Genomic DNA, 13,491 nt, shown 5'->3' with positions numbered 1-13,491 from the left:
AGCAGAGAGATGACTAATATAGCAGAGAGAGTACTCATATTGCAGAGAGAGTACTAATATAGGTACTATATGAGTCATCTCTCTGCTGCATATACTGCTATGAGACTCTCTGAGCAGAAAGACTTGTTCAGCAGAGAGAGGACTCATATAGCAGAGAAAGGACTTGTCCAGCAGATAGAGGACTCATATAGCAGACATAGTACTCATATTGCAGTTAGTACTCATATGAGTACTATGAGTCATCTCTCTGCTGTACAAGTCCTATCTCTGCTGTACAAGTCCACTCTCTGCTGTTCAAGAGAGCAGAGAGACTCTGAGCAGAGAGAGGACTTTTACAGCAGAGAGATGACTAATATAGCATATATAGTACTCATTTTGCAGATACAGTACTCATATGAGTACATTATGAGTCCTCTCTGCTATATGAGTCATCTCTCTGCTGCAGAGACTGCAATGAGACTCTCTGAGCAGAGGGAGGACTTGATCAGCAAAGAGAGGACTCATATAGCAGAGATTGGACTTGTCCAGCAGAGAGAGGCCTCATATAGCAGAGATAGTACTCATTTTGCAGAGAGAGTACTCATATTAGTACTATATGAGTCATTTCTCTGCTGCAGATACTGCTTTGAGACTCTCTGAGCAGAGAGAAGACTTGTTCAGCAGAGAGGACTCATATAGCAGAGAAAAGACTTGTCCAGCAGAGAGAGGACTTATATAGCAGAGATAGTACTTAAATTGCAGAGAGTACTCATATGAGTACTATGAGTCATCTCCATGCTGTACTAGTCCTACGTCTGCTGTACAAGTCCACTCTCTGCTGTTCAAGAGAGCAGAGAGACTCTGAGCAGAGAGAGGACTTTTACAGCAGAGAGATGACTAATATAGCATAGAGAGTACTCATTTTTCAGAGAGAGTACTCATATGAGTACTATATCAGTCCTCTCTGCTATATGAGTCATCTCTCTGCTGTACAAGTCCTCGCTCTGCTGTTCAAGAGAGCAGAGAGACTCTGAGCAGAGAGAGGACTTGTACAGCAGATAGAGGACTCATATAGCAGAGACAGGACTTGTACAGGAGAGAGATGACTAATATAGCAGAGAAAGTACTCATATTGCAGAGATAGTACTCATATGAGTACTAAATGAGTCATCTCTCTGCTGCAGATACTGCTATGAGACTCTCTGAGCAGAGAAGACTTGTTCAGCAGAGAGAGGACTCATATAGCAGAGAAAGGACTTGTCCAGCAGAGAGAGGACTCATATAGCAGAGACAGTACTCATAATGTAGAGAGACTACTCATATGAGTACTATACGAGTCATCTCTCTGCTGCAGACACTCCTATGAGACTCTCTGAGCAGAGAGAAGACTTGTTCAGCAGAGAGAGGACTCATATAGCAGACAAAGGACTTGTCCAGCAGAGAGAGGACTCATATAGCAGAAATAGTACTCATATTGCAGAGAGTTCACATATCAGTACTATGAGTCATCTCTCTGCTGTTCAAGTCCACTCTCTGCTGTTCAAGAGAGCAGAGAGACTCTCTGAGCAGAGAGAAGACTTGTTCAGCAGAGAGAGGACTCATATAGCAGAGAAAGGACTTGTCCAGCATAGAGAGGACTAATATAGCATAGAGAGTGCTCATTTTGCAGATACAGTACTCATATGAGTACTATATGAGTCCTCTCTGCTATATGAGTCATCTCTCTGCTGCAGAGACTGCTATGAGACTCTCAGCCAAGAGAAGACTTGTACCTCAGAGAGAAGACTGATATAGCAGAGATAGGACTTGTACAGCAGACAGGTGACTAATATCGCAGAGTGAGTACTCACATTGCAGAGAGAGTACTCATATGAGTACTATATGAGTCATCTCTGCTGCAGATACTGCAATGAGACTCTCTGAGCAGAGAGAAGACTTGTTCAGCAGAGAGAGGACTCATATAGCAGAGAAAGGACTTGTCCAGCAGAGAGAGGACTCATATAGCAGAGACAGTACTCATAATGTAGAGAGACTACTCATATGAGTACTATACGAGTCATCTCTCTGCTGCAGATACTGCTATGAGACTCTCTGAGCAGAGAGAAGACTTGTTCAGCAGAGAGAGGACTCATATAGCAGACAAAGGACTTGTCCAGCAGAGAGAGGACTCATATAGCAGAGATAATACTCATTTTGCAGAGAGAGTACTCATATGAGTACTATATAAGTCATCTCACTGCTGTACAAGTCCTATCTCTGCTGTACAAGTCCTCTCTCTGCTGTTCAAGAGAGCAGAGAGACTCTGAGCAGAGAGAGGACTCATATAGCAGAGACAGGACTTGTACAGGAGAGAGATGACTAATACAGTATATGCAGTTAATCACCCTAGAGATAATCACTAAGTGATGCTGACTTAAGAAAACAGTTAAAATAGGCAAGATGCATTTCCTCACAAACATTAGTGCTTTAAATACCTGGGGGTCCACATGAAGAGCAGCCTGGACTGGGCAGACACACAGAGAGCAGAGCCTACTGTCTGAGGAAGCTCTGATCTTTCAGTGTGTGCAGTCTAGAGTGGCCAGTGTACTTTTCTACATCTATGTTCTGGGGGATAGGAGCTGACAGGCGTGTGTTTCTCTGTGTAACACAGACCCCCCCAAAGAGGCTGCCTGTGAAAGGACCCCTGTTACTGCCCCCCCCACCTCAGGCTGACTGGGACACCAGGGCCCCGTCCCAAGTCCAGCACTGTCCTCAAGTAGCCTGCCTTCAGTTAGAGAGATATACACTCACCTAAAGGATTATTAAGAACACCTGTTCAATTTCTCATTAATGCAATTATCTAATCAACCAATCACATGGCAGTTGCTTCAATGCATTTAGGGGTGTGGTCCTGGTCAAGACAATCTCCTGAACTCCAAACTGAATGTCAGAATGGGAAATAAAGGTGATTTAAGCAATTTTGAACGTGGCATGGTTGTTGGTGCCAGACGGGCCGGTCTGAGTATTTCACAATCTGCTCAGTTACTGGGATTTTCACGCACAACCATTTCTAGGGTTTACAAAGAATGGTGTGCAAAGGGAAAAACATCCAGTATGCGGCAGTCCTGTGGGCGAAAATGCCTTGTTGATGCTAGAGGTCAGAGGAGAATGGGCCGACTGATTCAAGCTGATAGAAGAGCAACTTTGACTGAAATAACCACTCGTTACAACCGAGGTATGCAGCAAAGCATTTGTGAAGCCACAACACGCACAACCTTGAGGCGGATGGGCTACAACAGCAGAAGACCCCACCGGGTACCACTCATCTCCACTACAAATAGGAAAAAGAGGCTACAATTTGCACGAGCTCACCAAAATTGGACGGTTGAAGACTGGAAAAATGTTGCCTGGTCTGATGAGTCTCGATTTCTGTTGAGACATTCAAATGGTAGAGTCAGAATTTGGTGTAAACAGAATGAGAACATGGATCCATCATGCCTTGTTACCACTGTGCAGGCTGGTGGTGGTGGTGTAATGGTGTGGGGGATGTTTTCTTGGCACACTTTAGGCCCCTTAGTGCCAATTGGGCATCGTTTAAATGCCACGGCCTACCTGAGCATTGTTTCTGACCATTTCCATCCCTTTATGACCACCATGTACCCATCCTCTGATGGCTACTTCCAGCAGGATAATGCACCATGTCACAAAGCTTGAATCATTTCAAATTGGTTTCTTGAACATGACAATGAGTTCACTGTACTAAAATGGCCCCCACAGTCACCAGATCTCAACCCAATAGAACATCTTTGGGATGTGGTGGAACGGGAGCTTCATGCCCTGGATGTGCATCCCACAAATCTCCATCAACTGCAAGATGCTATCCTATCAATATGGGCCAACATTTCTAAAGAATGCTTTCAGCACCTTGTTGAATCAATGCCACGTAGAATTAAGGCAGTTCTGAAGGCGAAAGGGGGTCAAACACCGTATTAGTATGGTGTTCCTAATAATCCTTTAGGTGAGTGTACATTTCTATTTCCCTATTAAACCCCCTCACACCCAAGCCTGTGATCAGTCTCTTATCCTCTCCAATACACACGGGCAGTGCTCAAGATTACTGCATGGTCTGGATTAGGTTGTGTTTCAGACCAGAGTCCCCCAATACAGTCAGTAGACTTCCCTTTATATGAGTAAAATTAGACAGAACAGTTTATAGGTGAGGGGGATGGCATATTTTCAAAAGGGATGTTTTTTGTAATTTTTTTCCACATGGGGGTGGCATCCATGTGTATCCCATGACAACTGGGGCCCTGCCTATGATATTAAAGAACAGAGACGGCAATTTCATCACAGAGCCAGAGAACCATCATTGTTAACATTTTAGTTGAAGGGGCACTAATATAATATTACGCTATTACTTATCTATTAATTAACCACAAATTAAGTCTTACTTACACACTAAACTCATGTTCATTCATCATTAATGAATCATGCCAGATATTTTATCAAGTACCTATTATATTTGTTCATGATCTGTACTTCAGTAGTAAATGAGTTACTACTAAGTATTTGTGCTCCCTCAAGTAAAGCGTTACCCCTTCATTTTGAATGCATTTGTTTTGCTGGTTTGCCTGGTGTGTTTGTATCTATGACTGAATAAATCAATATAAAACATCACTGAACAGTTAAACTCACTGTATAAACATGTCACACTAAAAAGGCATTTAACGACCATCGGAAGATCTGCCTTCTTTGATGCCATCATTTTAAACATCAAAAGATTCATGTTTCCTCTGCAGTTATGATACAGTCAGGGGCGTTGCTAGAGATTTTGGGCCCCATGAAAGCATATCATATTAGGCCCCGAAGTCCAAACCAATCCAGTTATTTTCCTAATTTTTTAGGGCCCCTGTCACTCAGGGGCCCTTGGAATCGTCCTAGCTTTCCTCCCCCTTACGGCGCCCCTGGATACAGTACTGTACAATTATTTTGTATATTATTCAAATACACTATAATACAGTACAGTACTGTACTCCGTTCAATTGTATTTTTTCAGCACACGTTCACAACAACACATTATCTAAAAGCAATTATTGCAGGTTCGCTGCTGCATTACACGCCGCATTAGCCGATCTCTCTCTCTTTGAGGGATTGTGCATGTTGGATTCTTAAAACACCAGCTGAAACAAAAGTTTCATGTTTCCTCTGAGGTTATGATGACATTCAGAAGATACTTTGCATTTTCAGCTCTTGCCTCAGTGCTCTGGGAGGGTTTATATTCCAGGAGGTTTAACACTTCATGACTGACAGCTGCCCTTCATCACAACAGACTCCAAACAAACATGACTTTGATCAGCCTCAGCATCTTGCTCTTCATCCTCACTCATGGTAAAACAGAACAAGCTTGTCTTTTTTGTAACAAACTGCTTCATTAGTTGTGAATTTTGTATGTTCATCCAGTATTAAATATGTTTTATTTATTTTTTCAGAATCCAGAGGACGAGTGACTATGACTCAGACTCCAGAGCTGATATTGATTTCCCCAGGACACACAGTAATTATACACTGTAAAACCAGCAGCCCAGTTTATGTTTATAAAAATAATATCTATGTAGCCTGGCACCAGAAGAAACCTGGAGAAGCTCCTAAACTCTTAATATATTTTGCAAGTACCCGTAATTCTGGGACTCCGTCTCGATTCAGTGGCAGTGGATCTAGTACTGACTTCACTCTGACCATCAGTGGAGTCCAGGATGAAGATGCAGGAGATTATTACTGTCAGACTTACCATAATTATTTGTTTACACAGTGTTACAGAGCCGTACAAAAACCTCCCTCAGTCAGGCTGCACAGTGACTGCACTGCGGCAGCTGGGACTCACTGCAGGTGCTGACGGGCAAGATCATCATTCACCCAGGGATGGGTAAAGATACATCAAAATGTATTTTTAAATAAGATACCAAATAGCCTAATTGTAAGTGTATCAAAATAAAATATGAAATATAGCAGCCACGGCACATATCAAAATAAACTACTCTATTTTTATACCAGAAACTGCTTATAGTGATCCCAGCTATACTGATCAACCTCTTATATGGATCAAAAAGCTTGGGAGAGAATCATTCTCGTACAAATACTGTATAAATACCTCACTTATAGTAATCAAGTAGCCTCCTAACAGTGTTTATTTTTATTATTTATTTTTGCACATGACAATATATGGAAATTATTAAAACTACAGTAATTTTTTTTTTTGCTTGCATACTTTGCCTTGCAGTAGCCCGTCTGCGTCTGACTGGCTACCTGAGGCCAATGATGCCGGCACAGAAAACATGACAGGAACATGAAAGTCATTTTCTCTCAAGGACAAATATAGACTCATTAAAGTTTATGATGAACTGCCCAAAACGAGCCAATGAGAGGTAGCAGCGACACTATAATAAGCTGCACTATATTGTCGAAAGTATTGGGAGACCAGCCTTTACACATGAACTTTAATGGCATCCCATTCTTAATGCATAGGATTTAATATGGAGTTGGCCCACCCTTTGCAGCTATAACAGCTTCAGCTCTTCTGGGAAGGCTGTACACAAGGTTCAGTAGTGTGTTTATGGGAATTTTTGATCATTCTTCCAGAAGAGCCTTTGTGAGGTTATGTACTGATGTTGGATAAGAGTGCCTGCTTGGAGTCTCCACTCTAATTCATACCAAAGGTGATATTTTGGGATTGAGGTCAGTGCTCTGTGCAGGCCAGTTAAGTTTCTCCACACCAGACTCGCTCATCCATGTATTTATGGACTTTGCTTTGTGCACTGGTGCGCAGTCATGTTGGAACAGTAAGGGGCCACCCACAAACTGCTCCCACAAAGTTGTCCAAAATGACTTTGAATGCAGCAGCATTAAGAGTTCATTTCACTGGAACTAAGGGGCAGAACCCAACCCCTGAAAAACAACCCCACACCATAATCCCCCTTCACCAAACGTTACACTTGGCACAATGCAGCCAGGCAAGTACCGCTCTCCTGGCAAACGCCAAACCCAGACTATTCCAACAGATTGCCAGACAGAGAGGCGTGATTCGTCACTTCAGAGTCTCCACTGCTATAGAGTCCAGTGCTTTATGCCACTGCATCCGACACTTTGCATTGCACTTCGTGATGTAAGGCTTGGATGCAGCTGCTTGGCCATTGAAACCCATTCCATTAAGTTCTCCATGCGTTGTTCTTGAGCTAATCTGAAGGCCACAGGAGTCACGTGGGACCTGGGCTACAACTTTATTGAAGTGCACTGGATTCACGAGAAGGAAATAGCAGAGAACCACTCTATTTGAAAGAGATCAATTCACCTGAATTTCCTTTTTTTTCCCTTTTTGCTGTTTCAAAATGGAATATAGCTATTTGTCCCTTTTTGGTGATTGTTTGGAAACATACTATAACAGCCATTCAAACTTGAATTGTTTGTGCTCTTTTTACAGTTGACGGTCTTGGATGTGCCACTGCATTTAGCTATTTCCTAAATCTGAACTGGGAAAATTCACACTTGCATGCGCGGATTTATGTCATTATGAGCGCGTAACCCGGAATACTGCGCAATTACATTGAACACAACCTCCGAGATGGAAAACCTCAAGGCTGCTGGCTGAGCTACTGAAGCATGTGATTCCATTACAACACAATAGCGTTTCTATGCAAATACTCCATCTGGTTACAGTAGGTTCCTGTACATACAGTTTCTTATTATGAAGAGAGTGCTGTGATCTCACTTGACATTAGGGAACCCAGTAATTCTGAAGCTTTGCAGTTTCTATCATCTGGGCAGAAATTTACATACAGTATAATGTCTACATCACACTGGATCCATTTGAAGGACATTATGGAGAAATACGGGAAAATCTGGGACTCCACAAATCAACGGCATTTAACAGAATTTAACAGGGCAGAATTATTTATTTCTGCAAGCCATATTGGTTTCAACAGAGTGTTATAAATTATGGTGATTTCTACATTAGTGGAAAGAGAAACATACCTGCCACATGCATCTTATTAATTGTGGGTGTAAGTAGGGAATTAATCGTCCATAAATGTATTTACTGCAACAGGAAACGCAGCTGTAGCGCTGGGAGGTTTTTGTACGGCGTGTCAATCAGATTCAATCACTGTGGTGGACTTTCGGTGGCGGGACCAGACTGGATGTTGGCAGTAAGTATACAGCTTTTAATCTACAAAATGCAAGTAGAAATATTTAATACACACCGTTGAGTTTTTTATTATATGCTCAGATTTCTGACTTCAATAAGAATATGAATTGAATGATAAATATTCAAGACTATATTTGCTTGGCAATTTCAAACCCATAAACAAATGTTAGGTGTTTTTGAAAGGGTTTGTTAGTTTCCTGTACTGTGATGTTTTCATACACTGATTGACGCTCTGCGAATCTCTAAGGTGATCTTCCGACAGTGACACCGAACTGAATGTTGGAATTAAGTGTAGCTCTGTTATATTGTTGTTTGAATATTAGTATTAATATTAATATTAGGATCAGTCAGAGTTCTACCTTGGCAATAAGTTGACACATATAGTTTTAATGAAATAAGGCGATTATTACTGGTGGATCTTCTTCTGTTTATTGCTCATCGTTCCTTAGACACTACTTTGGGTAACACTTCACCTGAAGGAGCACAAATAGTTAGTTATTATTTACAAGCAAATGATCTGTTATGATTCCTCAATGAATTACATGAACTGTCATGATTGATGAATGATGAACAAACATAGGATCAGCAGTTAATTAATTCATTAAGTAGGAGTATACTACTACATTATTTGTGCCCTCAAGTAAAGTGTTACCCTACTTTGTAGATTAACGTTTGTGGTGCATTTCTCTCATGTTCAGTAAGATACTAGGTAGTATTGCAAAAAGTATCTAGACGAGTCAATTAATGGTCACAACTGTATGGAAGATAAGATGTTAATTAAAATAAATAATATGATTGTTATATATAATGTAGCATCAACATAGCGAGTTGAACATAATAATTGGTGAAAGATGTTAACATCGTTCACTTTTAGGGTTTTATACCTCACATGTCTTTTAAGTGTTCGTCTCAAAAACCCATAAAATAGAAATAAAAGGCAACATTATTTACTTTGGATATTATGAAAACGTCTGTCTTATCACATGCAGGATTTTTAATTTATACATTCAGTCCACTATGTCATACTGCAGTTAGTATATCTTGCTATACAGTACTTAAAGTTTGCCTTGGACTCTGACCTAAAGTCCCTTTGGTGTCCCCTAGGTAACACAGCCCCCACCCTGACGGTCCTGCCCCCCTCCAGTGTGGAGTTGTCCAGCAAGAACACGGCCACCCTGATGTGCCTGGCCAACAAGGGCTTCCCCTCCGACTGGAAGCTGAGCTGGAAGGTGGACGGTAGCAGCAAAGCCGTGGAGACGAGCCGCGGGCTCCTGGAGAAGGATGGCCTGTACAGCTGGAGCAGCAGCCTGAGCCTCACTGCGGACGAGTGGAAGAAGGTGGGTTCAGTGGTCTGTGAGGCCAATCAGGGCTCCCAGGCTGCTGTCACTCAAACGCTGAAGAGGGCCGACTGTTCAGAGTAGATGAGCTCAGCGTCAACTGTGATGAGTGGCTGATTACTGTGTTTTTACTGTGCTGTGCTACACGCTTCTGATTTACTGATTTCATAGAGAAAATAACGTGCTTTGCATGATCCATGAGTGAAAATCTTTACTAATGTTTTACAGGCTTTTGTGTCTCCTTGTATTATCTTGTGTGTTTTATTCCTGAATGCTGCAGATAAATAAATATTTCATTCTGTCTGACAAACTGTCATCAATGTTGGTTATTTTAACAAGCACACAGTAATATAAACATTGTTATGTTTCTTTCTGTCAAAAGTACAAAATCATCCCTTTGAGAGACTTTTAATTTCTTCATTAAACAGATTTGAAAACAATTCTAAACTCATTTCACATACGACAATTATTTAAAATGGAAAGTATACCTTTTCTTAAGAAGTATATTGTCACATTGAATCCAAAATAAAATAAACAATTAATTAAACAGCAAAGACAGTCAGTTATCGTGTGAGACAATCTGCTGCTCTGAGATACGGGCTGAGCCCCCACCTCACTCTAACCCCAGGGGGACTGGGGGACATTTGCCTGCTCTACTCTGGGGGCAGCAGAACCGTCCTGCTCAGTTTATGCAAATATGAATTTCGGTCCAACGGCTGAGAGTTTAGTTTCAGGTCTTAAAACAGGCTGGACTGGGGCAGCTGTGAGGGGGCGGGACTGACGCCATTTCTGATCAGGGGACAGGAAACGGAAATGTCAAGTACTCACTGGGTACATCAGTACCTCTTAAACTATAGTACATGGACAATTATTTGGTTTGTAAGGAAAAATCTGTCATTTTCGTCTGATTTTAGAATAATTTCATAATCACATATATCAACATAGTTTAACTACTAGAGAAACAACATCCCTATTTGTTTGAACAGAGTAAGGTTGGTCCAAGGGCCGCAGGGAGACCAGGATCTCCACCTTGGCTGAGTTTGCAGATTCTCTGCATGACATTTTGGGCTGTTTCCTGCCCCCATTGCCCCAAAACATGAATTGGAGATGCCACATTGTCTGTAGGTGTGAATGGCTTCGTGCCCCGTGGTGGGCTGGCACCCTGTCCTGGGTTATTCCCTGCCTTGTGCTCATTGTTTCAGGGATGAGCTCTGGACCATCATGATGCTGCATAGAACAAGTGGGTTTGGAAAACGAATGATTTGTACAAAATCCAGACGTGATACAAATAGATGGGTATCGCTGCTTGGTAACCCTGGCTAATATACCCTCTCAGCTGTCCACAGCCAATGGCTAATATACCACCCCAGCTGCCATAGCCAAGAGCTCATATACCCTCCCAGCTGCCCAAAGCAGACGGCTAATTTACCTTCCCCACTGCCCACAGCCAAAGGCTAATTTACCTTCTCCGCTGCCCACGGCCGACGGCTAATATACCCTCCCAGCTGCCCACAGCTGATGGCTAATTTACCCTCCCAGCTTCATTTTGTTTAATTTTTTTTTTGATGAAATTTCATAATATACTTATAATTCTAAAATACAAATAACAGTACATAAGAGCATAAATATAAATTGTTAATGCTTTACAGCACAAGTTACATGCATATTCTTAGCTATTTATCTTATTTATTTATTAATTTATTTTAGGATTAATGGCAGTTTTAGTGGGGAGTATCATGTATAGCTTTGATCACTGAAGCGCCTACAGCAGACGGTCTGGACATACACTGATGGTAAAGCTCTGCTATACTGCCCTACAGAGGCAACACACGGTAACTGCAGATTTTAGCTAAATTCAGCTATGACCAAAATCCAGTGTCTTAAGCTCTGTTTTATCTCGTGAGAAAATATCTTACTTCAGCTATGCTCAGTATTTAAGAAAATTGAGTGTGAAAGTTACAGCAAATAAAAAATCCACACTAAAACCAATGCGAAACACCCTTTTCCCTCAGTTTCAGTGTCAGTGTAGTTACTGTGTTTCACCTTTAAGGGGCAGTATAGCTCTTCTGTCTAAACACAGAAATCAGTTGTGCTGGGAAAACAGCTCAATAATTTCACATATAACTGTATCCATCAAGTCCTTTTATCTGGTTTAAACACACAACATGTACAGTTAGTGTCCACTTTATTAGGTACGCCTGCTCATTAACCCAAACACCCAACTCCTTCAAACAGCGAATTATGTAGCTGCAACTCAATATGAGGAGCATGCAAACAGGGTTACGAGGTTTAGTTACTATGCGGTTTCGCATTAGATCAGCTAAGATGTAGTCTGAGTGATTTTTCATTTAAAGCATCAGAATGACTAAGGTGTGGTTTTTAATGTGGTTTGATAGCTGGTACCAGACTTGGTGGTTCCTGCATCACAGAAACAGCCACCTTCCTATGATTCTCACTTACTACAGTGTCCACAGACGATGATGCGATAAACAAAAAGCTGGCAGGCAACAGCAGGTCTGCAGCTGAAAACACCTTGTTAATGAGAGCGGTCAGAGGAGAACGGCCAGATTCCTCAGAGCTAACAGGAGAACCACAGGTGCAAAAATAACAGCTCAGTACAACTGCAGTGTGCAGAAATGCATCTCCAAACATACAAACCCATCAGGTTCTAGAGACATAAGAGGGTCCTACTTGTAGGGGAACATAATAAATTGGCTGCTGATGTGTTAGGAACAGGGGACCCAGATGCAGAGCTAGCAGTGAGCCAGTGCACTAGGGTTACCATACATCTGGGTTTTGCCGAAGACGTCAAATTTCTGGGCCCCTGTCCGGGCGGTTTTTCTAATATCAACAGTTTTTCCGGGTTTAATGCTGTAAGTCGTGTGACCCAGTGTTGTAGGTTACAGCAGAGTACCAAGCGATGGAAAAGGCACCGATTTTCAATATACGGCAGCCACTACGTATTCACTCTGTATTCATGTGAACAGTGAATTGCGTTGTTCACTTGACGTTTAACAAACTTTAGCTTAGTGTTTTGTAACTTTTGTTGAAGAAGACTAGCAAACTCGTATATTGTGTCAGTTGTGTGTAGATTGTAAAGTGAGAGTTAATTGGTTGCCATACTTTTTTATTTTACATGGTGGTTAGGGAAAACTCATTAATATTCATAAGAAAAGCACAACCTGATTGGCCGGTGAACACAAAAACTCATTAATATTCTGATCCCCTGACACATCGTCTTTTTTGTCTCACCAAATATGGTAACCCTACAATACACTAGACAGGAATCTAATTCCATAGCTATTGTTGATGTTGGCAAAATTAGGTTCTTAGTAGAACAAATAATTATATAATCAAATGTGTTTGGTAACTTATCATTACCTCCTCATAAAAAAAGGGTGACAATTTGTTGCTGTATTCTAAGTTTAACTTGAACCTGGAGAAAGCAACATAATCCATGTTCACTGAGTAAATCAGCTCTGTCCTGGTGAGTAACGCACACATGCAGATTCAGTAAGCAAGGCCACTGAATATGAATAATAATATTGTATTTACTTGGGAAGCATTATGCATCCGTTCATGCCCCCCCCCAAACCGGCAATTTGTACGGTATGGAGCACCTACTAGCTGTGTCCCTGAAATTAGTTTGATCTCTCAATAAGAGACAAAGCCACGTTTTACAGCCATAGTGCACATGACCAGGAACAAAAAAACAGAAAAACTATCAATGTTACCAAAACAATTGTGTAAAACTGCAAAAAACACCAAAGTGGGCCAACTGTTATATATAACGATATATAAAATATAATTTCAGATGGTTTGATCACACTGCACTCCAACAGTAGGGATCCTATATTAATAGCGATCAGTAATTTACATTTAGCTCATTACAGCTATTGTTTCAATTGTTTCTAATTAAAAATGGCTGTATTTATCTAAAGGAGTGGCATGATGGTGCAGTGATTAGCACTGTTATCAGCAGTGTTGGGAGTAACGGCG

General features: G+C 41.4%; 1 gene segment (V, D, J or C); it reads left to right on the top strand.

Annotated features, from left to right (window-relative positions):
* The first annotated feature begins 5,285 nt into the window (after positions 1 to 5,285).
* Positions 5,286 to 9,802, top strand: LOC140588267 (Ig kappa chain V-V region MOPC 21-like). The segment is given in 4 exon segments: positions 5,286 to 5,346; positions 5,448 to 5,747; positions 8,091 to 8,156; positions 9,260 to 9,802. Coding segments are annotated over 4 exon segments (729 nt in total).
* Positions 9,803 to 13,491: the final 3,689 nt, after the last annotated feature.

This window comes from Paramormyrops kingsleyae, chromosome 3 (assembly GCF_048594095.1).
Source record: "Paramormyrops kingsleyae isolate MSU_618 chromosome 3, PKINGS_0.4, whole genome shotgun sequence".
Taxonomy (NCBI): Eukaryota; Metazoa; Chordata; class Actinopteri; order Osteoglossiformes; family Mormyridae; genus Paramormyrops; species Paramormyrops kingsleyae.
The sequence above is the reverse complement of the archived record's forward strand: the minus strand, read 5'-3'. Positions and strand labels throughout refer to the sequence as shown.